Below are 27,388 nucleotides of genomic sequence, written 5' to 3'. Positions count from 1 at the left end.
TCGTATCATGCCTCTTGCATGCTGTACCAACTATGAGTAGTGTGATATGAATTTAGTTAGAATAATACATAAGAAAGTACATATTAGTTGTTTTTTTTAAAATACATTTTGAAATGGAGGGTATTGCGAGAATCAAGAAGCCAATGTTTCGCTGAAAAAGTTGAAACCATGTATAGAATGCTTATGATTCCGCAGAATAATATCATTAACGTCGAGTTGGTAGGCAAAATAGTTGTTGCAATAGGGAGTAGGTAGCTAACTCATTTTTCATAGCTATGTTATGAGATTGTTGAGATTGTCCCCCCTGTGCGTGACGTAAAAAAGTCAAGGTGTTGCAAAAATTGATTGGTTTAAATGGTAAGGAATAAATTTTGCAAGTGAGGCATATATCACATTGAGATTTGAGTTTGGACAATATTCTGAACGCGTGTTTAAGCATGCAATTGAGATGAAGAAAAGATAGAAGGTGACAATTTTCTTGTATGGGGACAACCACGACGTGAATTTACCAAATATTATCTATAAAGTAGTGGGTTGTTAAAAGCCTGTTCATTAATTTTAGAAAAAAGAGAATTAGATGTAAAAAAAAAAAATCGTGAAAATCATCAGGATTCTGTACGTAAGTCATTTCATTAGCATGAGTTCGTTTTCGTTACTGGTATATTTCTTTTCATAATTAAGGCCAGCCTGCATTCTTATCGTTTGAAGAATTTTCCTGGTCCTTACCAGTCAGGTCCAATGCGCTCAAGGATCTGTTAAGGCCTTGTTCAAGACCGTCCTCATATCTAGATTGGCTCAATGTTCTGTAGATCATATCGGAGGCGTTAGCAGTATTTGTAGCAGAGATACTGTTGCCTAAAACAGAGGTATTGGACTGCTGATTCATTAAGTCATCATGTAGGGACTGCAAAGAATAGTTAGAGTGAGCCGATTCATTAGTGTGCTGCGGTATTAAAGGATTTGAGTTTTGACCGTATGTTTGTTGTTGCTGTTGTTGCTGTTGTTGTAACTGAGATGCAGATGCTGGGAAACCTTGTGGGATTCTCTGGTTGTTATGGATTGAGGTCATATTTAAAGCTGTTTGGCCAGCTGGTGGGGAAATACCGTTATTTCTTAGCAATGGGTTCACATTATTGTACATTTGATTGGAAGAGTACCCGGAAGGAATTCTGGAAGATGCTGTTAAGCCACTTGTTTGTCTTAGAAGTGATTGTTGTTGTTCTCCACTGAATAGAGGATTGGATTGAACACTAATAACTGGTGAAGAGGTAGAAGCTACATGACCTTGTGCGCTTGCATTCTGCTGTTGGCTTTGTTGATTGGCAACCATTTGTTGAGCTAGCTGTGTAATCTTGGGAGTACCAGTGGAGGAGGCGGCTGTAACGCCCAATCCATAGCTGGCAGTTGTTGTTCCAACGGCAGCGGCAGCGGCATGCGTTTGTAGAAGATTTGTGTAAGAGTGAGATCTGTTCATCGATCCTCCAGTAGAGCTAGCTTGCAATGGGTGCATCATTGCATTATTCTCGGTCGTCCCAACTTGAGGAGACTGTTGATTTTGTAAGATGTGAGATTGCAAGTCATTTTGGTTCAAGACTTTCCTTCTTATAATGATGAACCTAGGATCGTACACCTCAACTAGGTTTAAGTAAGAGCATAGCACATTTATAATACGTTTGTGGTTGGCAGAAACGCCGACAGGGTAAGCCAGCTCGTAGTACGTCTTCTCTCTATCCTTGAACAATAATAGTTGGGAGTAAATTTCCAAAGTATCAGGATCGTTTAGGTCCAACTGCTGTGGAGGCAATGGCAACGAGTAAGCTGCTGGTAATGGGGCATAGTATCTTTCAGTCACGGCAGACTGTTGCTGGACCATGTTCGCGCTTGTGTTAGGATCGTTCTGGTATGCGCTGTTACGGGCGCTGTACATCGATCCCGAAGTGCTCTGGTTGGCCATTGGTTGTACAATGTTGCTGTTTTGCATAGTGGATAAAGATCCCAAGTTTGGAGAGAAGAGCTGCTGAGACAGCAAGTTGGTGGTATTTGCCGCTGGGGTTACATTGCTGTTGTTTGTATTGTTGCTGTTTCTGTTCATAGATGACAGAGACAAGTTTGACATGGATCTGTGTTGTTCTTCCAGCTGGCCTCTCTTTTCTCTTTTCTCTCTTTCGATGCGCTCTCTTTCCGCCTGTGGCAGCATCTTTTTGTACTCCACCTTCAGCTTCCGCCCGTTGATCTCCTTGCCATTCAAGTCGGAGATCACCCTGCTTGTGTCCTCTGGAGTGGAGAAGTTCGCAAACGCCAGCCCTCTGAAGATACCGTTATCGAAGTGGTAGTTGAACGCGTACGGCAAGGGCAGCCCCATCTCCTGGATGATGTCCAGCAGCTGCTCCTTCTTGATCGCAAACGGGATGTTCTTGATAACTATCGCGTTAGGTATAACGTCCTCATCGTTGGCCTCGTAATCATTATTTGTTGTTGCTGTTGTTGTTGTTGTTGTTGGAGGTGTGGCTGTGTCGTTTGTGAGACTTGCAGCGTTGGCGGCACCGTTAGCGGCCCCGTTATTGACCCCCGCCTCAGGATTACTGTCGGTGTCCATGTGTCCTGGCTGTGGTATTGCGTTGGTGTCCTGGAAGCGAGAAGAGATGCCCTACCAGCAGGATGCTCTTTATATGTGTTGAAAGACAAATTTTTCAGCGATGAGGATCCCGCAAGCGGAATTTTTCAGAAATTTTTTTCATTTCCACAGAACTCACGTGATGTGTGGGGTAAGCAGCAATGGGCTCAATGTATATGTATACATGTAGATGTAGATGTATATGTAGATATATACATGTAGATATATATACATGTACATGTAGATATGTCTATGTGTGGGCTGGGAAAGTGTTTGGGTTTTTGAAATAGGTGGATCCTACGGCCACTTCTAAGGGCTTTTGGTGTGTGGAGAGGCGGAAAGAAGCAAAAGACAACCTTATCTACTTATACGTATCCATCACGTGTTTTATATCTCACTATACGTGGACATCATGTGACTTGTATACAGTGATCTATATCTCATTCGGTACGTGTATCATGTGATGTATACGTATATTGATATATGAATCACGTTTTTTCTTCGTGGTATCGTCTCTCACGTAATTAAGTGCTCTTTTCAACCCGCAGAAGAGTATTTTCTTGGTGGGGGATCTTTAGACTTTTGGACTTTTTGGATTCTCAAGTTGGGAAACTGGATGAAAAGAGGGACTCTCTCTTCCTCTCTTGCTAGCGGTGTTGCTGGTTATAAGAAGCAGAAGCAATAGCTATTGAACACCAATTACAAAAAATGTCTACTCCACCACCACCGGGAGGTCACCGTACGTTGCAGAGAAGGAGACAGGCGCAGGCCGTGAAGGAGAAGCAGCAGACGCAGACGCCTACCTCTGCGCGTGCTGCTGGGTTCGGGGGCTCCAGCAGCAGCATCCTGAAGATTTTCACCGACGAGGCCGACGGACTGCGTGTGGACCCGCTCGTAGTGCTGTTCCTGGCCGCCGGTTTCATCTTCACCGTGATGTCCATGCACTTCGTCGCCAAGATGACCGGCCAAGTGTTCTGAAAACAATGCACAAACGAGAATGCCACGACCCCCCCTACCACCTACCACCTACCACCCACCTACCATAATATAAATGTACCATACAGGAGTGTATAGCTTACTCACATACATATATATGACTAAGAATTAATCGATACAACTGAGACCACTAACTGCCCTTCAGATGATATAGTGATCATGTGATTTCTGTTGTCGGTGATGACATGGACGAAGTGGGAACGTCCCAATCGGGTTAAATAGTAAACAAAAGGCAAGGAGTTGCGTGTAGCCACAGAGATCGCCGCACGGATTGGCCCAAAAAATAATGGGAAACTTGTAAACAATGAAAGCTCATCGCATCGAATCAACAATAGCCAGTCTCTCCCTGGGGATCCATTCAAGTGGTCCATTCAAGTGGTCCATTCAAGTGGTCCAATTGGATTTGGGAGCTGCCTGTGTGTGGGGGATCGGTTGGGAACAGAGTTCAGGTTTTCTATATATTACGCTTGACCACAAAAAAGAGAACAAGCGAATCCATGGAATAGTTCCTCGATTGCTAAGAGAGCCAAGACAACGACGACAACGACAACGACAACGACAACGACAACGACAAAGGACACAGGCTAAAAACACTCAAACATAAGTGGACGTCGGATATGAACTCGCCACATTTCAACGAGCTGTCGCCCAGCATGTCTCCCATAGCGTTTGGGTTTGACGACAAGACGCTGCTCTCGCCGACGAAGCTGAAGCTAGACCAGCACGCACCGATGAACTCGCTGTTGTACCCGACATCACTGTCCAAGCTGAGCGAGCTCTCGAGGACCGGGAGGTCCCAGCAGCGGTCCAGGAGGGACTCGGACACGCTGAGGTCCCTCTCGCCGCTGCGGCTGCAGTTCCAGAACACAGGCGGTGCCAACCCGGGTCCTAACTTCAGCATGGGTGCTCCAAAGATGCTGAAGCCCGAGTTCTTGCAGAAAAGCTCTACTTCAACATCAACTCTGCCTTTGCTATCCGCGCTTCTGATGAAGACTGGCAATGGTAAGGCGGGCTCTCAGCAGCAGGGCTCTGCTTCTAATGAAAACAACAGCCAGACCACCAGTATGTCGGGCTTTGAGCAAGTGTCAATGATCAAGGAGTCTCTGGATCAGCTACGGCAAGAAGTCATAGTTCCTAAGAGGAACAAGAACCGTGACTCTACTAGCACAAGACGCGACAGAGCCACTACAACAAAGGATGAAACTTTAGCTGTGTCGGATGACAAAGATGCAAGGAAGGTGTCGGATGCCAACAGTGAAAAGACTCTGTATGAAGAACAACACCTGAGGAAGCAGGTTCCAGCTTCTCACTCAAAAGAAGTGGGTTCTTCTAGGATTTTCTCTACTGAAACAGCAACCTCTGCTAAGGACGTCGACTCCCAACAATTGAGAGACGGTTTGGATGTCGAAGCGTTGCCAACTGACAGAAACGGATTTGTACAAATTGATCATAAGAATATCAACACCAACAGATATAGTTTCATCTCCGCAACTTCCACAGACTACGATATGGAATGGTACGAGAGCCAAAATAATATAGCCAAACACGCAAACAGTCACCGCCATGGGCATTTATCTTCTAATAGGATGATGTCTGTGATTCAGGACGATCTTAGGAACCAAGTTAATCTAGAGAGTCAGTCAAGCCAGAGTTCGACGTCATATGAGGCCCAAAAACTTGACTTGAAGATTAAACAGCTTGAACTTGAGATCAGTGAGCTTAAATTGCAAAATGAGAAATTGATCCACTCCATCACAACCAATAGAATAGTGGAGGATAGACTTCTCATGGATTTCATTGGTAACAACGAAAATGCCCCAATTGCAAAACCGACGCAGCAAAGGGACATGGAGAAGAAAGTCAAGCAACTTGAAAAGAGGTTTGACAGTTACCAGAAAGTGTTGAAACAGTTAAAAGTTATAAGCAACTCTCCGCCACCAAAGAAATCTAATTCAAAACATGGCCATCGTCATTCTCATGGCCACAGAAAATCATGTGATAATATTCAATTAACCGACAACAGAGGGCGGATTCTACGTATTTCAAGTACAGAGCTGAGAAAACTAGATGAACAACAGGACTCTTCATCATCTTCGCCATCCTCTTTTTCAGACTCTCCCTCAAGTACATCTGTTATTGCAGAGGATGAAATTGAGCAAATTGATTTGGAAGATCCAACCGAGGAAAAGATTATTGTTAAGAAGAGACAGAATGCTGCATCGTCAGTTGCAAGTGCCACAAGCTCTAAGAAAGGTTTTCAATTAAACTTTCAAGTTCAATTAGATGACATGGAAAAAATTCCAAAGACTCCATCTCCAGAGTTATAATTAATAGCTGAGATAGTACAATTCAGCTTTTTATGATAACCTTTAAAGTTTTAATGCATATGGAAACTGCACTCGACGTATAACTCATTTCCTCTTCCATTTAGATCTGCAGACTTCCGTTCTCTTCATTCTATTTTTTTCATTGTTCAACAACTAAAGTTGCTTTTATGTTTGTTTCATTACTTCTTATTTTATTTTTTCTTCTTTTTACTACCAGGATACACTACATTGCCAGACAAGGCGGATATGATAAACTACATTAATTTTTATTTCTTTGCAATCCTCTTTTTTATACTATCTCAGATAATTCAATGTTTGAGCTATTGTACAATACTTTATAAATTTATTAATAATAAATCTTTATGCCGATAAGATTTTTAGAGCTGTGAGATGTACGATTATCAAAAAATAATGTTAATAATATTAAAGGAGGTAAAGCTACGCAATGTGATACTTCCCAATGACACTATAATTCTTGATGTTTTTATACTAATTATTTATTATTTAGTGCATAGTTAACGGTCTTGCTATGTTATCCCGGAACGTCAAAATAAACTCCGGAGAAGAGCAGAAGATGCCCAAATCATGACTAGCAAAGGGATCATCTCAGCAATAGACATCATTTGATCAAAATATTATCTTAAAAGCAAGATTCCTTGGAACACTATAAAGGTAAGACACGTTCTCAACAGTAGCTCAACACCCATTTTGCTAAACAACTCAGGTATTACTAGCGTGATGACCTATACAGAGACGAGGCCGAAGCCTTGGGAGACTAATGGAGGCACAACCGCAGCGGTAGACCGGGCGTTCGATATAGAGAATGAGGCTAATAACTCCCTAATGTCTACCAGAGACACTACAACACAGGAATCTCATGAGCAGGGTACTAGGGAGGGTTCAGAACCACCGGAAGTGGTGCCCCGACCACCGGGATTGACTAACACTATGAATGGTGGTGTTGGAACTGGTATGTACAACAGTGGAGGATATGGTTATGACAGCGGTATTTACGGTGGTGGAATGTATGGCAACAATGGCGGAATGTTTGGATCCATGTATAGCGGTGCTATGAATAGATATGGAGGCATGTATGGAGGTGGTTACGGGAACTACGGATCATTTTACAATAATGGTTATAACTACGGAGGAGCGTATGGTGACATGGGAGGAAATGGTTTAGAACAGATTGGAGAATCTACTAGAGCAACGTTCCAACTTATAGAGAGCCTTATTGGAGCAGTTACCGGGTTTGCACAGATGTTGGAATCCACTTACATGGCAACTCATAACTCTTTCTTTACTATGATTTCTGTTGCAGAACAATTTAACTATTTAAAGGAAGTATTAGGATCAGCATTCGGCATATTTGCCATAATGAAGTTTTTGAAAAGGTTACTGTATTTTGTCACAAATGGGAGGCTAGGCAGCGCACCAAAACGTATACAAGGAGGTGGTAATTCTGGTAATTCACGCCTATTAGAGGAATTTAGCCGTTTTGGACTTAACAATGATAAAGCACCTGCGAGGAAGATAACATTGAAGCCTTTGCTATTCTTTTTATCTGCAGTTTTTGGTTTCCCGTATTTGCTCAATAAGTTTATCCAGAAACTACAGGAAGTTCAACAGAGAAATAGCATTGCAATGGGAAAAGATGGAGATGGTACTATAGATCCTTCTAAACTTGAATTTGCCAGGGCGTTATATGATTTCACGCCTGAAAATCCTCAAATTGAAATTACATTAAAGAAGGGAGATTTAGTGGCTATTATAAGCAAAGCAGATCCTCTAGGCCGCAGTTCAGACTGGTGGAAAGTACGAAACAGAGCTGGACAGAATGGATACGCGCCATATAATTATCTTGAGATAATCAAAAGAGTCAAAAAACAAGAAAGTAAAACCCCTCCTGCATAGCGTGATCAAATAACAGCGTATTGAAAATCGCCAGATAGATTGTCCCCTATTATTGTAAATAATATTTGCATAGTTTTTAGTCTTTAAGCAGCACTAACATTAAACTACTATCGTAATTCTGTGATATTTACCATCTTGCATGATTTATCTATGTTTCATTTATCATTCAAAAATTAAACTCATAAGTTTGAATAAAAAATTCTATACCACTACACTAATGTAGTTATTACTACCTTATTTAATATCAACTTTACATAAAATCGTCAGCACCGAAGTCATCATAGTTGATGTCATCCACGTCGAAATCTTGATCTTTCTTGAAAGCACCACCCAAATTGGTCTTGGCCTTAGCCTTCTTCTTACCAGCACCACCAGTAGCGGTACCACCCTTGACACGAGCCAAACGAGCCTGTCTTTCAGCCTTCTCCTTGTCCTTGATTAGGATATTTAGGGTGGCGACAGTCTGTCTAATATTTTCGATGGACATTGGCTTCGATACGTCTCTGATCAAATCAATGGCCAAGGAGGATGAGTAGTTTAGAGAAGATTTTTCATGCATAGTGACAATGGCAGTAGCCAATGCCTTTCTTAGGTCCTGGTATTCCTTCTTGGTCTCTGCCTTGAATAATGGGTGGTCTTCAATTGGTGTGTCTTTAGTCATCGCAGGTCTCAAAAGTGCGGCTTGTGCTGCCAATTCTTGCTCCTTCTGCATAGCACGAGCTCTTGGGTGCTCCTCGGCCATCTCCAAGTCTCCAAGAAGATCAGCAGCGTTGTTCAAGTCGGACTCTAGCTCGGCCTTCTTCATCAGCTCCTTCCGCGTCTGAGGATCTAGCTCATCAATGGCCAGCACTTGCTCTTTCTTCTCCTCACCCTTGGCATTCTTCTTACCACCAGCCTTTGGCTTAGGCTTAGGCTTGGCAGCCTCCTTCTTGGCCTTTGGCTCCTCATCCCATGAGTCCAGAATAGGCTCATCGCCGGCAAAATCAACCTCGGCATCCCAGGAGTCCATCAGGACAGCATCGTCGTTTCCAGCATCATCCCAAGACATCTTCGCAATCTGTATATAGTTTCTAGCGTCTGATGCTGATTCTAAGACCAAATGAAATAAATTTACAATAGCTTATCCATCTAATATGTCAGCTCATCGACTATTTTCTTCATTTTTTTTCAAAGAAGTGAGAATTCCAGGTGTATCGTGGCATGAGACCATAATAGCGTGTCTGCCATGAGGAGGTGAGCAAGTATAGTCCGTTGTGCTTGGCTGTCAGGCTAGAAACGTAATAGTCTTTGGCTATCTATAGGGTCAATACGAATAAATAAGTTTATATAGTGTAGTGGAGGTGTCATCTATGTACAAAAAAAACAACAAGAAAGATAAAAGCTGTAGAGAAGGGAAAGTAAAAAAAACCGGGCGATCACGATCGAATAAATAATTCCCTGGAAGATAACAAAATAATAAAGAGCAGTTTTTATAGTCACTCCAAGAGAGATATTGCCTTTGCATCGCTGAGTAGCGACGCAAACTCTCTTGTATGGCAAAGAAAATAAAAGTCGTTAATCGGAAAATTGATTTCCCACACATAAATATCCTTGGGTTCAAGGCTCGATGTTCTGGATTTGCTGCAGCAAGGACCTCTTGTTCCTCTTCTCTTCGATCTTCTTCATCACAAACAGCATACCTTGCCTGCTGTACTTGACGTTCTCGTCGAATATGGACCTCGACCAGTTCTCCAGACGCTCACGCAGCCCCGTGGTGAACCCACTGGAAAACTTCACTCGGCTCACCACGCTGGTCTTCCGCGTCTCGAAGTTGTAGTCGTATGTGCTGTACTCCTCCACCTGCATGATCCTGGTGTGGTCCAGGTTCTTGGTGAACGTCTCCATCCTCCCGCGCTGCGGGTCCACCACAGACACCTCTATCACCCAGGACTCAGATATCCTCCCGAGGAAAGGACGAGCCCACACAGGCATGTTCCCGGTCTTCCGCAGCAACCGCGTCGTGTGCAGCTTGCCGTCCAGCACCTGCTGGTTCAACGTGTCTATCGACTTCACTGTCCGCGAGTATGGGTTCGGGTACCGGTTGAAGAACGCACAGGACACAGACGCAAAGTCATTCTCAAACACATGCACACTCCTATGAACCAAAACCATCCAATATAACTATCTTTGCTCCCTTGGCGCACTGCCCATCGCCCATCGAAGCAAGGACTCACTAACCAATAGCCTTTGGCTTTATAACCAGCGAGTCTTCACCTCACAGGGGGGGGGGGATGTCGTGTGGGGTATGGTCATGTGATGTAGTGGTATACACTTCATGAATCACATTGAGGCTAATATCTGGTAGTCATGGTGCATTAACGCTTGAGTATCTTTGCAATGCTGTTGAGTGCAGCTTCTGGTTTTATTCTAATGCTTGAAACTTTTATTTTATGGCGCCTATGTGAGCTATCTAGTGTACAGAAATTCTATAAAACGGGTTTGGAAACTATAATAGTAGTGCGATGGCTAGGGAACCTGCTGCTAGCACGAGAGGGTACTTGTCGACTACGCCTGCGTTTTCGAAATGGACTGCTCTCTTGGCTACTTCGCTGACACTCTGTGAGGTACTGTGGGAGGCACTGTGGGAGACGCTGGTGTGCACGGTCTCCACGGTGGACTTGGACTTGCCCTTGCCCTTGTGCTTGGATGTGTGTTCCTTTGATGACGAGGCAGTAGTGGTCTCCACTGTAGTGCTGGAGTGGGACTTCTGGTGCTTGCTCTTCTTGTCCTTCTTGCCATGCACTGAGCTCACTGCCTTGTTCTCTTTGCTCTCTATCGATGAGGATACCGACACCGAGGCGGTGTTGCTCGATGTGACTCCTGTAGGGGTCCACCACACCTTCGAGGTCACAGTGTGGCCCTCGGAGTCCAAGTATGTTAGTACAGTGATGGGCTCATCTGGTCTTCTCGAGTGGGAGGACACAGAGGAGCTGGCGTCGGAGTCCTTGCCCTTCTTGCCCTTCGAAGCAGAACTGGAAGCAGAACTGGAAGCAGAACTGGAAACAGAGCTGGAAACAACACTGGAGAAATCAGAGTTTTGCAGCAAGGCAGAGTCAGAGACAATGGATTTGTGAGATGAGCTAACGACACTGGCACTGGAAACAGCGCTAGGAGAGACAGTGCTAGAGACAACGGCACTGGACGAGCTGGATTCAGAGTCTTCTACTGAAGTAGGGGCAGACTTAGCGGAAACAGATGGAGTAGCTTCTGGGATCCACCACAGATATTTTGTGGTTGGGTTACCGTTGGCATCTGTGGTAGTAATGGTGGTGCTTGGTTCAACGGCAAAACCGTCTTTGCCCTTGGCACTGGAGACAACGTTGGAGTTTTGCACAACACTTTGAGTAGGCACTTGGGAGACAGCCTTGGAGCTTGGAAGCTGAGCTGCAGCGTTGGCACTTGGCACTTGTGCTTCAACTTGCGAGCTTGGCGAATCAGAGTCAGCGGCCTGAGAGCCAGATGGGCTCTCCTTGGAACTGTCGGCCTTACCACCAAAGTTGTCATCAAGACCACCAGTGGAAGCGTTAACAGATGCAATTGAGCAGATTAGAGCGACTTGTGTGAGTTTCATTTTTGTATTTGGAATTGTAGTATTTTCTTTACTTGTTGACTTAGGTTTTATGAGAGAGTAATGGCAATCTATCAGTGCTATGCCACCACTTTATATACCTCAGATCAGAACATCAAATTCAGTTGAAAACTAGCCATGCTAGAGATCTGCAAGCCACGCCAAGATCTACAAGCCTTGCACCATACAGGTTCTACCAAAAATAGGTATCACATCAGAAGCCATGGCTCACAAAGAAATGGCGTTTTAAAATGGCTGAGCACCCAGGGTCCATTCAAAGGACCCCACTACCGATAGATCATTACAAATGAGAATGACATAATAGATCTTATGCTCGATACTAGTTCTACATTCCAGATTTCCAGTCCCCATTATACCACTCCACCATTGTCTTCAAAGCCATGGCGAGTCTCTTATCACTTTGATGCGTTTTCTTTCTTGCTGCGGGATTTTCTGTGGGGAAAAGCCCAGCCATCTCTTTGTCATAAGCCATAGCGATGCATAGCGAGATGTGAATGGGATATTCTCTTACATAAATACTGGGTACATATGTTCTATACACAGGGCAATGGTGGCTTTTACAGCATGACAACGCCGACGTTACTGCGGTGCTCGGTGTCGAAGTGCTGGTCCTCAGTCAGGCCACCGGTGATTGGGAATGTTCTGTAGTTGAACAGGTAGAAGTTCAAGAACCCGTCACCTGGACCAAACTTCAGGTCTTCCAGGAACAGTGTGTTATCCTGGGAGGACAAAGCGTTGAAGACGTCCATCTTGTTCTGTGCCGCGATGATACATGCGTCCTGCACCAACGTGGAGAGTCTTTGCTTTAGGAGTGATGTACCTTCTTTGTCGAACCTGTCCTCGAACTTGAAGTCGGCATCCGAGGCGTAGTAGTATAAGTAACCGATACCCAGGTCCTTGTAGCGGGAGTTGTTCAAGATTGTGAATGGCAGTGAGTAGAAAGAGAAGAAGTCTGTTACCTTGCCCTCGCTCTCAACAACATAGGAGAATACAACCCTCTTGTCCTGTTCCACAACGTTCTTGTCGTTAATAAACCAATGTATGAACTCTTCCTTGGTGAACTCCTGGACGATATCAAACCGGGACTGGTACCTGTTGAACAGTGCCAGGGCCTGGTCTACATCCTCGAGTCTCAACTCTCTCAGACCGGCGGTCTTCGTTGCCTTTGGAAGCGTGTACTTGGCCACCATCTCCGCCTTCGTGGCGTTCGGAGGCAGGTCAGTGAACTGGACCTCATATAGCTTGTCCCAGTTCAACGGTCTGTGTGCGTACCTGCAGGTGCTCACCGGAGCAGGCAACACCACACCGGCTGTGTACAGTGCGTGCCATATGTTGCGCTTGTTGACACGTCTGGTGATCTCTTTGATCAGCACGGGAGTCAACCTCTTTGATCTCAGTTGCTTGTGCACACATAGGAAGTTGATCTCGACGCTGTCGATAACCTTGGCTCTCACTCTGAGCCTCACTGGGATGGCGGAGATGAACGCAATCAGCTTCTTGGAGGCCTTCACACGCACACCGATGTGCCAGTCGGGGGTCCAGCCGGGGCTCTTGAGCGCCCAGTTGAAGAACTCGCGGGTGTAATTGAACCTGAACGACGCATCGCGGTCCTCCACGTAGTTCTCATTCAGCAGCACAAACACGTCCTCCAACTGCTTCTCGTCGTCGACATCAATGGCACACCACTCGAAGTCTGGCAACAGGGGCAGCGGCTCGTCAGGTATATCCGCAGGCGTCTTCTCCTCGTGGATGGGCCCTTCCTCCTTCACTTCCTCGTCAAACTTCGTCACAGGCTGCGTCTTCCAGAACTTGTACTCCTTCATCTCCTTCCGCTGGTTCGCTGTCAACTTCGACATGTCCCCATTGTTCATGCTCAGAAGCTTCAAAAGCTCCTCGATCTTCTTCTCACTCATCTCTCAAAGGCCAGCACTTCCAGGGATAGACGGCAACTTCAGCAAGCAACTCTCAGAACTACTTGACAGGGCTACTTGACAGGGCTACTTGACAGGGCTACTTGACAGGACTAACTGACAGAAGTACTTGTCAGAACTAGCACCGGGGCACTATCTTATCCCAAACTAAACTCGTTCTGTGTGAGTTTCTGTGCGGGAAACTAAAAATTTTTCAAAGCGATGAGCTTCAGCTGCGAGCTCATCGCAAGTATGAAAAGGAAGCTCATCGCATAAGTGAGTAGTGTGTGTGCGTTGGAGCAGGAGAGGCCAGTATAGACGATGATTTCAGCTACCGCGTGGGTGCCAAGGGGGTTTCCGTCGCAGTTCCCCGAGAAGTATGTGTTGGATGATGAGGAGATGGAGCGGATCAACCAGATGGCTCAATTGAACCTGGAAGATGCCAAGGAGGATCTTGCCGATGCGCAGGATGCGCAGGCTGGTGCTGAGAGCGAAGAGGCGGGTGAAGAGGCAGGTGATGTTGCCCAGCCCAACACTGACAGGTTGAAGGACCAGGCGGAGGTTGACGACGACTTGAAGGAGTTCGACATGGAGCACTACGATGACGAGGACGGTGCTGAAGGTGCTGAGATGTCGATGTTCCCTGGGCTGTCCGATGAGGTGAAGTTCCATGCGGGTGAGGGCGACGAGGACGCATACATCTCAATGCCGCACGAGAAGGAGACCGAGGAGGACAAGGAGGAGTTGCAAGTCTACCCAACGGACAACATGATCCTGGCCACCAGAACCGAGGACGATATCTCTTACTTAGACGTCTATGTCTACGATGATGGTGCTGGTTTCCACAGTGACGAGATACCTGTTGAAGAAGGCGACGAGTACGACCCGGATGTGGCCCGTGGTATGGTCCGTGACTCCGCATTGTATGTGCACCACGACCTCATGCTGCCTGCTTTCCCATTGTGCGTGGAGTGGATCGACTACAAAGTCGGCTCCAGCTCCGAGGAGCCAGGCAACTTCGCGGCCATCGGTACTTTCGACCCTCAAATCGAGATCTGGAACCTGGACTCAGTGGACAAGGCTTTCCCAGACCTGATTCTCGATGAGCCTGAAGAGAACTCGGCCGCCAGTCTGGGCAAGAGCAAGAAGAAGAAAGGTAAGAAGAAGGGCCATGTCACAACACACCACACTGACGCCGTTTTGTCGCTGGCCCACAACAGACAATTCCGTACCGTGCTTGCCTCTACATCTGCTGATCACACCGTTAAGCTATGGGACTTGAACAACGCTACTGCTGCACGTTCCATGGCCAACATCCACAGCAACAAGAACGTCTCCTCGTCTCAGTGGCACATGCAGAACGCTTCAATCTTGCTGACTGCAGGTTACGATTCCCGTGCTGCGTTGACCGATGTTAGAATATCAGACGAGGCTCAGATGTCCAAGTATTGGTCCGTACTACCTGGCGAAGAGATCGAAACCGCCACTTTTGCCAGCGAGAACATAATACTGTGTGGTACCGATGCCGGTAACGTTTACTCCTTCGATATTAGAAACAACGAGGGCTCCAAACCGGTATGGACTTTGAAGGCACACGATGCCGGTATATCGTCGTTGAGTTGTAACAGATTCATCTCCGGTATGATGGCCACTGGTGCCATGGGTGAGAAGCAGGTCAAGCTGTGGAAGTTTCCTACTGAAGCCACCGCGGGCTCCAGCGGTCCCGGCATGGTGCTGTCCCGAGACTTCGATGTTGGCAACGTGCTGACCTCCAGCTTTGCACCAGACATCGAAGTTGCCGGTAACATAGTCATCGGTGGTGTCAGCAAGGGCCTCAAGCTGTGGGATGTGTTCTCCAACCGTTCCGTACGTAGAGTGTTCCAGGACGAGCTGCAGCAGGTGCAAGAAGCCGCCAAGGCCGAGGCCAAGTCATTGGGCAGAAGCTCCAGGATTGCCAGGAAATACATCAAGAACGACAACCCGGACACCGTGCTTACAATCGAGGACAAGAACGAGGACGAGGACGAGGACGATGAAGGCGAAGAAGACTGGGAAGACGAGGACGAAGAGTAAGCGGCAGTGCCTCCCACCACCCTCCCCTTTCCCAATTGTTTGCATTTCCCCCTCAGATATATAAATCAACTACTGTACAATATATACACGCACTCTCATATCAACATCATTTTTTAATCCAATATAGAGACTCGAAACCCGTTTCGACAAGAACAGCTCCAGCAATATGAACCCTTATCAGCGTCATAGTCCAAACCATTGGAAGCAGTCTCGAGGCTGGATACCCACCCGGCTACAAATATCTATAAAATATCTACTCACTATGCTCCTCTATGCTCTTCCCTATGCTCCACCCCCCATGAACCATGTGACACACGTACAGTTGCATCTGAAAAATTTTTTTTTCACAAAAAATTTGCGATGCGATGCGATGAGCATCTACTTTATAAAGATATTATGGCTGGCACATAGCTATTATCTGGTTTGGGGGGGAGGTAGGACAGCAAGGATAACTGTCAGGATAAACATGGCTATTGAGTATCTGTTGTTTGAGGAGCCTACTGGGTATGCGGTGTTCAAGGTGAAGTTGAACCAGGACAACATTGGTTCTAAGCTGAAGGAAGTGCAAGAGCAGATCAATGACTTCGGTGGGTTCACCAAGCTGGTTGAGCTTGTGTCGTTTGCTCCTTTCAAGGGTGCCGCTGAGGCCTTGGAGAACGCTAACGACATCTCTGAGGGTCTTGTCTCCGAGAGTCTAAAGAACGTTTTGGAGTTGAACTTGCCAAAGGGTTCCGCCAAGTCCACTGTGACATTGGCCATCTCTGACAAGAACTTGGGTCCATCCATCAAGGAAGCTTTCCCATACGTCGACTGTATTGCCAACGAGTTGGCCCAGGACTTGATCCGTGGTGTTAGATTGCATGGTGAAAAGTTGCTGAAAGGTTTGCAATCCGGTGACTTGGAGAGAGCTCAATTGGGTTTGGGTCACGCTTACTCCAGAGCCAAGGTGAAGTTCTCTGTTCAAAAGAACGACAACCACATCATACAAGCTATCGCTCTTTTGGACCAATTGGACAAGGACATCAACACATTCGCCATGAGAGTTAAGGAATGGTACGGTTGGCACTTCCCGGAACTGGCCAAGCTGGTTCCAGACAACTACACCTTCGCTAAGTTGGTCTTGTTCATCAAGGATAAGGCCTCTCTGAATGAGGAATCCCTACACGACTTGGCCGCTGTTGTCAACGAAGATGCTGGTATTGCCGAGAGAATCATTGACAACGCCAGAATCTCCATGGGTCAAGACCTTTCCGAGACCGATATGGAAAACGTTTGTGTCTTTGCCCAGAGAGTTGTTTCTTTGGTCGATTACAGAAAGCAACTATACGACTACTTATGCGAGAAGATGCACACTGTGGCTCCAAACTTGTCTGGATTGATTGGTGAAGTCATCGGTGCTAGACTGATCTCCCACGCTGGTTCTTTGACCAGTCTTTCCAAGCAAGCCGCTTCCACTGTGCAAATCTTGGGTGCTGAGAAGGCTTTATTCAGAGCTTTGAAGACCAAGGGTAACACTCCAAAGTACGGTTTGATCTACCACAGTGGTTTCATTGCCAAGGCCTCTGCTAAGAACAAGGGTAGAATCTCCAGATACCTAGCGAACAAGTGTTCTATGGCTTCTAGAATAGATAACTACTCCGATGAGCCAACAAACGTCTTCGGTTCCGTCTTGAAGAAGCAAGTTGAACAAAGACTTGAATTCTATGCTACCGGTAAGCCAACTTTGAAGAACGAATTAGCCATCCACGAGGCTATGGAATTGTTCAACAAGGACAAGCCAGTATCAGAAGAACCAAAGGCTGACTCTAAGAAGAGAAAACTAGAAGAATCTGAATCTGAATCTGAAGAAGAGGAAGAGAAGAAGGAAAAGAAGGAAAAGAAGGCCAAGAAGGAGAAGAAGGAGAAGAAAGAAAAGAAGGAAAAGAAGGAAAAGAAAGAGAAGAAGGAAAAGAAAGATAAGAAGGAGAAGAAGGAGAAGAAGTCCAAGAAATAAACAATACACTTAAACTACAAATAACCTATTACACAACCAGATCAAAAATCAAACGGATTGAAGGCAAATTTTATTTCCATCATCATTTTTATTTTATTATTTTCATCACATCATTCATAATAGAGCCATTATGTACTGTATATTTAGAAAGAGCTTTAAAAAATATTAGTGTTAATTAAACTGGTATGTAAAACTCCCATTGTTTCCATTGGTGAGTCATTGGATGTCTTAAAAATGCACTTGTTATAACTATTATTATAACTATTTATAAGTAAAGTCCGGACTGCGCACCATTGGAACTAGCATTGCGCTTCCATCTCTTGTAGCATTCCTCTGTATATCTGCTCTTGTCCGTACTAACCAATTGAGAGCAGAAATCAATTATACTATCAACAGTTGTAGACGATAACTTTTCGAATCCCTGCGGACCTTCACTTGGAAATATGGCGGCAGTGAACAATTGGTCATTTGTCTTTGTTAAATCACTCATTAAACTTCCTAGAAATCCAGTTACAAATTCAGGAGGTACCAATGAACAGTTATTATTTGTACAGATCTTAGTATCCTCTATGCGGTCTGAACATCCTAATATTACAATTTCGTGACCGCGATTTAACTTCTTCGATATTACATCACTAATTTGGGCTGTAAATATAGGAGATACGGTCAGAAAATTCTCATCGATTGATACATACAGTGTTTGATCTTCAAGCAAATAAATTGGGAAACGCAAGCTAAATGTCCTTTGTTCCTCGTCTTGTAATGGTTCAACCTCATTTGGAAAGTTCTCACCAAAATCCCAAGTATGTGTAGCTTCATGGGTTTGTAAGTTCTTTGGTATTTCCAGACTACAGGTAATATCAGCCAACTTTTTGACCTTCATAGTTTTGTCTAACAGAAAGAAAGTATCCATGGTCTTTGTAGTCAAAATAACCCTTTTCACATTGCCACCTTCAAATAGCTCATCGGGGATATGCACGTCGGGCAGCGGCAACAACTGCAATGATTCAGTATTATTGACTAAGTTTGGTGCATCCAAATGGTTACGTGGCTCTGAAAGTTCATTCCATTGTTTAAACTGTGTTGTTGCAGTCGAAATCCCACTAGTAATCACAACCAATAAGGGAAATCATATCGAATAGCAATGGTTTGTTAGTAAAATAACTTCTGGAAAAGATTAAAAGATGGGCTCAAAAGGGAAATCAAATATGTTATTAACGTACTAGCATTGTTGAATTGTTTTAGATCGTCAGTATCGCTGAACTATGGTATTACTGGTCCCTTCAATAATATCCCGATGGATCAATTGCCTTTTTAACTTTAAATTTCTTAAAGTGAAAAAATATTGAAAGTTGTACAAGAGAAGAGATGAGCTGGGATAGTTGATAGTATTGAAAGAATTGAATGGAGTGCTAGTCATAACACACTATATAAATCAACAATCAGGTAATATATACAATGTCTGCTGAATTAGGAGCCAAGTATCAGAGCTTACAGAATGAGTTAGAAGAGTTGGTAACGGCGAGACAGAAGCTGGAAACGCAATTGCAAGAGAACAAGATTGTCAATGAGGAGTTTGCCACGTTGAAAGAAGATACAGTGGTGTATAAGCTTACAGGTAACGTACTTCTTCCGGTTGAGCACGATGATGCCAAGAACAACGTCGATAAGAGGTTGGAGTTCATCGGTGAGGAGATCAAACGCTGTGAAGATAACATAAGATCAAAGCAGCAAGAACTAGAGACGATTAGAGGCCAGTTGATTAGTCAACAGAAATAGACTATACTTTTAAATACATAATAGATTCAATAAAAATAATAATAGAAGTAAAAAAATAAGATCAGAAATTTCGAAAAGTTGTAATTGGGCGAGTGGTAAATATATACATTACAACTATAACAACTTTAGTGTTAATGGCCAGTGGGTTTTCATAGAGTTCATAAATATAGTTGTCATATTCGTATTTGAAGGTCGTTAGTGTATTTCTTATGTTACTATAATTTGGAAAGTGACAGAAGTATTTTGAAGCAGAGTGTTTATAATCTAGACTCTTGCCATTTGAGACTTAGTCAAGTTTACTGCAGACATCAATGTGAACCAGCCAAACTCTTCAACATTGTTGTAGTAGTCACCCAAAGTCATGACTTTATGCAATTTATCTTGGGCAAATTCCATAGTTTCCATGAAATTGTGAGACTTGTCCTGAGCCATGAAAGCTTTACTGGCCAAATATGTAGTGGCCAAAGCAGCTCTCTTGGTGTACCAGGCAAAATCGTGGTGATCCTTCTCGTTAGAGTAATAAATCATGTCGTCTGCTAATCTCTCTAGTTCTGGAAGTGAGACATTAGTCATAAAAGAGCTTGGAACCATCAATTGTGCGGTCATCTGAGTCAAATGAGAAGCAATTGGTACATCCATTTTCAATCTCTTTAGTAGCAGGCTTTCCAGACTTGGCAATTTAGATGCTTCAGCGATCTCAGTTATTCCCTCAACCATACGATGTCTTTTTTCCACCAGTTGGAACTTTATCAATTCCATAACTGCTGGTGAAGAGTGCAGGAAAGTGGCAGAATTGGAAGCACCGATAGTAGTTAGCATACCACTTGGCATCTTCATCGCATTTAGAGAGTTAACGATGGCCTTTTCAGTGAAACCATGTTGTGGAACGGAATTCTCCATGGTATGCGATAGCAGCTTGAACTCGGGAGACTCGGGTGTGTAAGTCAATGGCTCCCAGACCTTTGGGTTGACATACTCATTAGAAGTTGGATGGTAACGTCTTACTGCGGAAAGCAGTCCGGACACTTGCTTCTGTCTGGTGACTAGTCTTAGATTGTTGTATAAGCTCATTATTTGTACGGTTACCTTTCTCTATCTGTCTAGTTCGCCCTTGAATGCTCTGGTTGTACTGGAAATGTCCCAAGTTAGTGAAACTGTGGGTTACAAGTGCAATTGATGCTATCCAAGGAGCTCTATGCTAATATAGATGGCTTTCTCACTATGCGGGATGATTGATAGATTACGCTGGGTGTCATTATTTGGCAAAATTGCTTGGATGATTACGTAGGAAAAGCGGTGCTTATGGGGACGATGTCCTTGGGTGACAGCCAAACGAGCGGAGAGAATGTCTATCGTGATCTTTAAGTTTCAGTTTATATTTCATATTTATGTCAACATAAAGTATTGATACTATTTACAGTTGTGTTGGCTCTTCTGGTGCTATCTTTTTGCAATGCTTTTTCAACCCAGATATGTAATGAATGCGTGCTTTGACGCTAAACATCCGGTCTAGAAAACTATTAGGCTGGCTCTTGAAGAGTTTGGAGTAATGAAAAAATGTAATAATAGAATAATAAAATCGTTATACTTCCCATTGCGTCCTTTTTTTTGCGTGGGAAGTACTTAGGGAAAGGCAGGCTAAAGGTTGGTGGAAGAAAATTCCATGAACATTGATGGGTGTGAAATAAATATTGAAAGTTAACCTCTGCAATATAAGAGTTCGTTTTGATATCTAAACCAATTATCTATCACTTGTCATAATTTAAGTAAAAATATTAGATTGTTATGGGTTTTCTGTCTATACTTTGATTGGATGGTATCTCTTACCTCTGAAACCTGCTATGTACATGTTGAACTGGTACACTGAGTGAGGGTCGCTGTCGTCGAGTTCCCATTTGGTTGATCCGAAGACGTTTTTTACTGGGTTCATCAGCATGTCCATTTCCTTGCCGTACGTGTCCTGGAGGATCTGGATGTCGTCGGCCATATCCTTCTTGTTGAACCCTGTTGTGAATATGGCACATTTTGTGTCCAGCAGGCCCTTGACGGTGTCCTTCATCCAGGTGTCCTTGGACTCAGGGGAGGCCAGGCCAGGGTGGAACATGAAGAACACGTCCTGGTATGGGTCGTATGGGAAGAAGTCCTGGGCGGTGTGCAAGGTGTGGAAGTAGTCTGTGTGGTAGAAGAACTTCATGGTTTCGTCGATACGTTTAGTGACCGGGATGGAGGAAGTGGTGCCGTCGGCGGCGGTCTCTCCGTTCGCGGTGGCAGATCTGATGTATTCGTTGCGCTCTCTGTCGTACAGGGACTCTGGTCCGATGAAGTGGATTTCGAAGTTCTGTTGTGGGAACAGGAACTGCAGTTGTTTCCAGACGTGGCCGGGCAGCTGGGCCTCGGCACGGGCTCCGAGTATGAAGATACGCATGGGCTTGTTCTTTGCGGTTGTAGTGACTGCTCTGTTCTGGAGCGGGTACAAGGTGTAGCGGAGTGCGGCCAGGGACTTCAGGCCCTCCAAAGTGATGGGCCCCTTCGGGTTCAAAGAGTAAGGGGAGAACTGGTGGAGCACAGACCCGATGGTGATCGGGTAGCTCAGCATCTTGGTCACTGCGGCGAGCTGGAACTCTGTGTCCATGGAGTAGAAGGACCTGGTGTACAGGAACAGGTCCCAATTGGTCAAGTTGACGGTCCTGTCGGGGCCTTGGTCTCTTGGGAAGTCGAACTCTGGGAACGGTCTGCCGCTTCTCAGGTCGTGCTCATAGATGTTGACTTTCTTCAGGATCTCGTACTTCTTCGATGCGTGGTACTCCTTGTCCTGCTCCCAGGCCTCGCGGGAGTGGTGTGTCGGGATACCAGAGATGGGGCATGTGTACTGGATGGGTTTGTGTGTCACGGGGCACTTGGCCAGCGTCTTTATCCTTGCGGCGCGCTCTCTCAGGTCTACCGCTGGGGACTGGTCCCACGGGTGGAATCTGTTCTGTTCAGTGGGCTCGTCTGGCGACGGAGGCGGGTCCAACCCTAGCGCGTTGCGCACAAACCCCATGAGCTGTCTCTTCGAGACGCACGCGTAGAACTTTCCGGTATTCTGCACCGCCCTAGTCCTAGTCCTTATCATTTGTATCAGCTGCTAGTTGTTCTCCTTGTGCTTCTTCCTACTGCTCCCTTCCCAAAGGTAAGGTCCCTTCTTAAGTATAACTTGCCCAGATACGGCGGGAATTGTTATTAGAAGGCAGGAAGCTTTCCAGGGAATTGAGTGAGGGGGGGGTGGTTTACCCGGACCTGTAACGTGCGTGGTGATGTTATATAGCCGGGTAAGTACAAGTCCGGGTAACATATATATATAGCCGGGTAACACATATATATATAGCCGGGTAAATACAAGTCCGGGTAAATTCAAGTCCGAATTGTCGTTTATTATGACATTAAATAATATTATAACTCATGACGGAACGGTGATCACGTCTGCTGTCGTATACTATCAGAGCGGTAACCCCCAGGGATACGGCTGCATCGACGGTTTTGCCATTCAACTCGGGAACTCTGCATTGAGGTGATTCTACATTGAGGTGTATGTTATACACCGGGGTAGCTCTGTATTGAGGTATGTAACTCTACACTGAGATAACTCTACACTGGTATTTCGAAAGGTGGTACCAGCTCACTAGACTCACACCCTATCTTGCGTGTCCCATAGCTATAGACTGCACCAGTATCCACCCCATCAGGGAGTATAGCAGTGAATCGGAATACACCATATTGTGTTGTGTGTGTTGTGTGTTGTGTGTGTGGTGTGTGTGGTGTAGTCTAGTCTAGTGTAGTATAGTATGGTATGGTATGGTAAACCATACCATACTATACTATATTATGCTCTACTATACTACACCATAACGTGCTGTCTTGCACCCATCTCCAACTGCATTGTGTGGATGATCTACGGGGGTGGAGTTACCGGGTGCACGAAGGTGCATATTAGGTCCCGGTATGTCCGGAGGTGCAATAAGCATACATATAGCCAAAACCAAATATGAACTGTATATATAAAGTGAGTGGTGAGTAGTGTGTGAGTTGTAGACCGTAAGCTGTAGACCGTAAGCTACAAAACTGCAATAGAAATACAAATACAAATACAAATACCAATGTCTGTACCCGCCCCCGCCGATATCGGTGCCCTAGCCAACAGGATCAACTTCAACACCAGAGATGCCCACAACAAGATCGATGCGTTCATGTCCGTGCGGTTCGCAGTGGCGCTGAGACACGGCAAGCTGTACCGCCAGGGGATCCTCGCCTTCTACTACGTCTTCCAGGCCATCGAGCAAGAGATAGACGCACTGCTAAGCATAGACACTGCCACTGGTGCCACTGGTGCCACTGATGTATCCGACCAGAAGCTGCTCGCCAGCAAGATCGTCAAGCAGTTCTGGATGCCGGAGTTCAGGCGCACAGAGCAGCTATACAAGGACCTGCTGCTGCTATACTCGCCGGAGTACCCGACGTCCACGGAGCTCGACGCCATGCTCGTGGACCACCAGCTGCCACCGCAGCTGCAAGGGTTCGTGGACATGGTGCACGCGACTGTGCGCCAGAACCCCGTCACAGTGCTGGCCTACTGCCACGTCATGTACCTCGCTTTATTCGCAGGCGGTAAAGTCATGAGGTCCACTCTCTACAGGAACACTGGCTTGTTCCCAAAGTTCGAGCACTTGTCCTCGAAGGAGCTCGCCCGCAAGGGCACCAACTTCTTCACCTTCAGCGACGCAGGCGTAGACGTCGAGAACCAGCTGAAGTGGCAGTACAAGAAGAACTACGAGCTGGCCACCCGCGAGGCACTGGCGGAGAACGACAAGCTCGAGATCATCGACGTCGCCAAGCGCATCTTCGAGAGGAACATGGACATCATCCAGGAGATCGGCCAGCTGAACAAAGAGGCCCTCACCAACAACAAGCTCGACCTGCTGCAGTATGTCTTCGAGGAGCTCAAGTTCTACAACAAGGACAGGAGCCACCAGCAGCTCGTCTACGCAGTGCTCGTGCTCCTCGCATTGCTCGTGCTCTACCGCATTGTATACAGATAGCTAACTCGCTCGTTGTAATTGTTTTTGTATTTGACTTATATACTTGCATAGAGAATTGATATGTACATGTTTTGTTTTGGAATGAACCCATGCCTGGAACTGTGGGAATATTGACGTACCGCTGCCCTGGAGGGCAAGTGGGTTTGCTTGATCTGAAACTGTCGGGGGGGCACTGCTCTTCCGGGGGGACTAGCGGCCTTGGGACAGCTTCCTCCGCTCTGCCTTCTCCTTCCGCCTGCGCTTCCTCAGCTTGTGCTTCTTCATCTTCTTCCTCCGCTTCCGCATCACAGAGTCGACATACACCTCTTTGTCCAGCGCCTGCGGCGTCACAGGTAGTGGTTGCACGGTTGGTTGCATGGTTTGCACTGTTGCTTGCACTGTTGCTTGTACTGTTGTTTGTATAGATGCTCGTAACGGCAGTGGCATCTTCCCAAATGGCATAGGCATTGACACTCGCACGCCGGCGACTGGTACACTGGAGACACGACGCACGCCCGGCACCACAGCCATGAACGGCCTCACCATCCGCAACAAAGACATCCTTGCGCTTGTAGTTGTAGCTATGCTTGAGCAGTTCAGCATCAACTTGAGCTTCAACTTCTGCATTTCGAGGGCCTTTTATACTTTCGGTCGTTGGAAATGAAAATTTGCTAAAGGGGGGGAGTATAAAAGAGCATGATCATACTTCAAGACCTTGGACTAATACCAAGAGCAAGACCAAGACCAAGACCAAGACCAAGACTAAGATTAAGATTAAGATAAAGATGCCAAGTCAGTTGGTTCGTTCTGCGAAGAACATGGTGAAGGGTTACTCCAGCACGCAGGTGATGGTGCGGGATGCTACGGCGAATGATTCTACGTCTCCGAGCGTCGGGGTGTTGGAGGACCTTGCGGACAAGACGTATGACACTGTTGAGTTCTTTGAGATCATGGACATGCTGGACAAGCGGTTGAACGACAAGGGTAAGTACTGGAGGCACGTTGCGAAGTCGCTGACGGTGCTGGACTACCTGGTGCGGTTTGGGTCGGAGAACTGTGTGCTGTGGTGCAAGGAGAACCTGTACATCATCAAGACGCTGAGGGAGTTCAGACATGAGGACGAAGTGAGCGGTTCCGACGAGGGCCAGATCATCAGAGTGAAGGCCAAGGAGCTGACCTCCTTGCTGACCGATGACGAGAGACTCAGGGAGGAGCGGGCTTTGAATAGGGCCAACAGACGTAACGGCGATGCCAAGCGGAGAAGACGCAGATCACGCTCTAGATCCACCTCTTACCGTAACGCCTACGACGATGACTTGCAGAAGGCTCTGGAGGAGTCTCGGATGACCGCGGAGGAAGAAGAGGCCCGCAGAAGAGAGCAAGCCCAGTACGAGAACCAGGACCCCGATCTCTTGGCAGCTTTGCAACTGAGCAAAGAGGAAGAGGAATTGAAAAAATTGCAGGACATGCAGAGAATGCAAGAGTTGCAGGCACAGCAGCAACAGCAAAATGTGTATTACGACATCTTTGGCAACCCTATATCTCCAGAAGAGTATTATCAATACCAGGAACAACAGGCTGCATTATTGGCCCAACAACAACAAGCTGTGCTACTGGCCCAACAACAGCAACAAGCAGCATTATTGCAACAGCAGCAACAACAGCTTTACTACGATCAAATGCAACAGTTACAATTGCAACAACCAACTTTGGCTACTGGGTCTAACAATCCATTTTCCAGAGATAACATAAGCAACAATAATAACACCAGTGCAAATAACGCACTGTTGCCAGATTTACAACCAAAGCCTGCTCCTTCACCACAACCACAACAGCAGCAACCTCAGCAGCAACCATTACAGAAAACTAGGACAGGCAACCAATCCATCTCAGATAAGTATAGCGAATTGAACAACTTACTAGCATCCGGTACAGGTATAGATACTTTTGGTAACACAGGTGAGGCTCGTATTCCAGCGCAACACACTAAAACAGGCACTTTCATCAATTCTCAAGGTACTGGTTATAAGCAAGTTACCAATGAACCTAAGAATAATCCATTCTTATCTAGTCAATACACTGGTCTACCCAGCACCAATATTGTACCATCACATACTGGTTATGGATTCGGTAATCAGCAACAGCAGCAACAACAGCAGCAACAACAACAACAGCAGCAGCAGCAGCAGCCACAACAGAATTACAATTATAATCAACAACAAAACTACCAGTATCAGCAGCAACCACAACAATATCAACAGCAACAACAGCAACAATTTGCTACACCAGATCAAGGTGTCAGTTTGATAGACTTGTAGATGTTCTCTACTGATCATTCTAGTGGAGCTTCTGTAAATGAGTTTTTTTGAAATCCAACTGTTATCTGCAGGCATTGTATCATATACCAACTACTTTATTGACTTATCAGACATATACGAACAATAATTTTTGTAACAAGAAGTCTCTTCTAAAAATTAATATGACATCTACTGTATTTGAAATTTAACTTAAATAGTTCCGGAAATATTATCATTTTTCGAGCAGCTTTCATACTATTTAACTTTATCTCCAAAAGATCATACAGAGATATAACTATATTTCAAAATCGAGATCCAGAACTTTGATATTGTATGCTTTGATGATATTCCTGATATAGCGGGTTGCATGATAATGATGAATATACAGTCTACATGATTTTCTCAATATGAAATTACACTCTAGTATTCATTTATAGTTTGAACTGCTGGTAAGAAAGTGCTCATTGCATATAACAATGTATATAATATGTACACACAATCGATTGCTATTTGCTACGTAATCGAACGTATGCTGGTATATCATCTGACATATTCTAAATAACATGATGTCACAATGTTGTAACTTTTTCAACAAATCACCAATCCGCGATAGTTTAATGGTCAGAATGGGCGCTTGTCGCGTGCCAGATCGGGGTTCAATTCCCCGTCGCGGAGATTTATTTTTTTTTTTGTATTTGCCTACATCTCATAATGATTCATGGAGTATCATACTAAGGAATAATAGGCTCCTTTGTCAAACTTTTTGATTTTTAATTGATGGAAATGCATGATGTCTTTATTAATTA

General features: G+C 45.3%; 17 protein-coding genes and 1 non-coding gene across 18 annotated transcripts; 9 read left to right on the top strand and 9 right to left on the bottom strand.

The window, feature by feature from the left end:
- Window positions 1-676: 676 nt before the first annotated feature.
- Window positions 677-2,596, bottom strand: PIN4 (Pin4p; the record flags this gene model as incomplete). Its single annotated transcript, XM_444950.1, has 1 exon — window positions 677-2,596. One exon carries the CDS (start codon window positions 2,594-2,596, stop codon window positions 677-679), a length of 1,920 nt encoding a protein of 639 aa, XP_444950.1.
- A 726-nt stretch (window positions 2,597-3,322) lies between these two features.
- SBH2 (Arf family guanine nucleotide exchange factor SBH2) lies at window positions 3,323-3,592 on the top strand (the record flags this gene model as incomplete). Its single annotated transcript, XM_444949.1, has 1 exon — window positions 3,323-3,592. One exon carries the CDS (start codon window positions 3,323-3,325, stop codon window positions 3,590-3,592), a length of 270 nt encoding a protein of 89 aa, XP_444949.1.
- A 635-nt stretch (window positions 3,593-4,227) lies between these two features.
- On the top strand, window positions 4,228-5,937 carry MMR1 (Mmr1p; the record flags this gene model as incomplete). Its single annotated transcript, XM_444948.1, has 1 exon — window positions 4,228-5,937. The coding sequence occupies one exon, from the start codon at window positions 4,228-4,230 to the stop codon at window positions 5,935-5,937; it is 1,710 nt and encodes a 569-aa protein (XP_444948.1).
- A 738-nt stretch (window positions 5,938-6,675) lies between these two features.
- Window positions 6,676-7,851, top strand: PEX13 (peroxin PEX13; the record flags this gene model as incomplete). Its single annotated transcript, XM_444947.1, has 1 exon — window positions 6,676-7,851. One exon carries the CDS (start codon window positions 6,676-6,678, stop codon window positions 7,849-7,851), a length of 1,176 nt encoding a protein of 391 aa, XP_444947.1.
- Window positions 7,852-8,101: 250 nt separating this feature from the next.
- Window positions 8,102-8,899, bottom strand: HCR1 (translation initiation factor eIF3 core subunit j; the record flags this gene model as incomplete). The annotated part of the gene is made up of 1 exon (XM_444946.1): window positions 8,102-8,899. One exon carries the CDS (start codon window positions 8,897-8,899, stop codon window positions 8,102-8,104), a length of 798 nt encoding a protein of 265 aa, XP_444946.1.
- Window positions 8,900-9,447: 548 nt separating this feature from the next.
- Window positions 9,448-10,002, bottom strand: UPS1 (Ups1p; the record flags this gene model as incomplete). The annotated part of the gene is made up of 1 exon (XM_444945.1): window positions 9,448-10,002. One exon carries the CDS (start codon window positions 10,000-10,002, stop codon window positions 9,448-9,450), a length of 555 nt encoding a protein of 184 aa, XP_444945.1.
- Window positions 10,003-10,336: 334 nt separating this feature from the next.
- Window positions 10,337-11,461, bottom strand: NCW2 (Ncw2p; the record flags this gene model as incomplete). The annotated part of the gene is made up of 1 exon (XM_444944.1): window positions 10,337-11,461. One exon carries the CDS (start codon window positions 11,459-11,461, stop codon window positions 10,337-10,339), a length of 1,125 nt encoding a protein of 374 aa, XP_444944.1.
- Window positions 11,462-12,036: 575 nt separating this feature from the next.
- Window positions 12,037-13,392, bottom strand: NMT1 (glycylpeptide N-tetradecanoyltransferase NMT1; the record flags this gene model as incomplete). The annotated part of the gene is made up of 1 exon (XM_444943.1): window positions 12,037-13,392. One exon carries the CDS (start codon window positions 13,390-13,392, stop codon window positions 12,037-12,039), a length of 1,356 nt encoding a protein of 451 aa, XP_444943.1.
- A 318-nt stretch (window positions 13,393-13,710) lies between these two features.
- PWP1 (rRNA-processing protein PWP1) lies at window positions 13,711-15,462 on the top strand (the record flags this gene model as incomplete). Its single annotated transcript, XM_444942.1, has 1 exon — window positions 13,711-15,462. One exon carries the CDS (start codon window positions 13,711-13,713, stop codon window positions 15,460-15,462), a length of 1,752 nt encoding a protein of 583 aa, XP_444942.1.
- A 466-nt stretch (window positions 15,463-15,928) lies between these two features.
- NOP56 (snoRNP complex protein NOP56) lies at window positions 15,929-17,455 on the top strand (the record flags this gene model as incomplete). Its single annotated transcript, XM_444941.1, has 1 exon — window positions 15,929-17,455. The coding sequence occupies one exon, from the start codon at window positions 15,929-15,931 to the stop codon at window positions 17,453-17,455; it is 1,527 nt and encodes a 508-aa protein (XP_444941.1).
- A 265-nt stretch (window positions 17,456-17,720) lies between these two features.
- PBA1 (Pba1p) lies at window positions 17,721-18,684 on the bottom strand (the record flags this gene model as incomplete). Its single annotated transcript, XM_444940.2, has 2 exons — window positions 17,721-18,533; window positions 18,679-18,684. 2 exons carry the CDS (start codon window positions 18,682-18,684, stop codon window positions 17,721-17,723), a joined length of 819 nt encoding a protein of 272 aa, XP_444940.2.
- Window positions 18,685-18,913: 229 nt separating this feature from the next.
- YKE2 (tubulin-binding prefolding complex subunit YKE2) lies at window positions 18,914-19,234 on the top strand (the record flags this gene model as incomplete). Its single annotated transcript, XM_444939.1, has 1 exon — window positions 18,914-19,234. The coding sequence occupies one exon, from the start codon at window positions 18,914-18,916 to the stop codon at window positions 19,232-19,234; it is 321 nt and encodes a 106-aa protein (XP_444939.1).
- A 264-nt stretch (window positions 19,235-19,498) lies between these two features.
- Window positions 19,499-20,305, bottom strand: COQ9 (ubiquinone biosynthesis protein COQ9; the record flags this gene model as incomplete). The annotated part of the gene is made up of 1 exon (XM_444938.1): window positions 19,499-20,305. One exon carries the CDS (start codon window positions 20,303-20,305, stop codon window positions 19,499-19,501), a length of 807 nt encoding a protein of 268 aa, XP_444938.1.
- Window positions 20,306-21,032: 727 nt separating this feature from the next.
- On the bottom strand, window positions 21,033-22,346 carry MSS51 (Mss51p; the record flags this gene model as incomplete). The annotated part of the gene is made up of 1 exon (XM_444937.1): window positions 21,033-22,346. The coding sequence occupies one exon, from the start codon at window positions 22,344-22,346 to the stop codon at window positions 21,033-21,035; it is 1,314 nt and encodes a 437-aa protein (XP_444937.1).
- Window positions 22,347-23,367: 1,021 nt separating this feature from the next.
- Window positions 23,368-24,306, top strand: HMX1 (Hmx1p; the record flags this gene model as incomplete). The annotated part of the gene is made up of 1 exon (XM_444936.2): window positions 23,368-24,306. One exon carries the CDS (start codon window positions 23,368-23,370, stop codon window positions 24,304-24,306), a length of 939 nt encoding a protein of 312 aa, XP_444936.2.
- Window positions 24,307-24,495: 189 nt separating this feature from the next.
- On the bottom strand, window positions 24,496-24,912 carry QRI5 (mitochondrial 37S ribosomal protein mS38 QRI5; the record flags this gene model as incomplete). The annotated part of the gene is made up of 1 exon (XM_444935.1): window positions 24,496-24,912. One exon carries the CDS (start codon window positions 24,910-24,912, stop codon window positions 24,496-24,498), a length of 417 nt encoding a protein of 138 aa, XP_444935.1.
- A 158-nt stretch (window positions 24,913-25,070) lies between these two features.
- On the top strand, window positions 25,071-26,603 carry ENT2 (epsin; the record flags this gene model as incomplete). Its single annotated transcript, XM_444934.1, has 1 exon — window positions 25,071-26,603. The coding sequence occupies one exon, from the start codon at window positions 25,071-25,073 to the stop codon at window positions 26,601-26,603; it is 1,533 nt and encodes a 510-aa protein (XP_444934.1).
- Window positions 26,604-27,185: 582 nt separating this feature from the next.
- On the top strand, window positions 27,186-27,257 carry tD(GUC)1. The gene has a single exon. It is a non-coding gene; the product is annotated as a tRNA-Asp (tRNA).
- Window positions 27,258-27,388: the final 131 nt, after the last annotated feature.

This window comes from Nakaseomyces glabratus, chromosome A (genome assembly GCF_010111755.1).
Source record: "Nakaseomyces glabratus chromosome A, complete sequence".
In the NCBI taxonomy this organism is placed as follows: domain Eukaryota; kingdom Fungi; phylum Ascomycota; class Saccharomycetes; order Saccharomycetales; family Saccharomycetaceae; genus Nakaseomyces; species Nakaseomyces glabratus.
The sequence above is the reverse complement of the archived record's forward strand: the minus strand, read 5'-3'. Positions and strand labels throughout refer to the sequence as shown.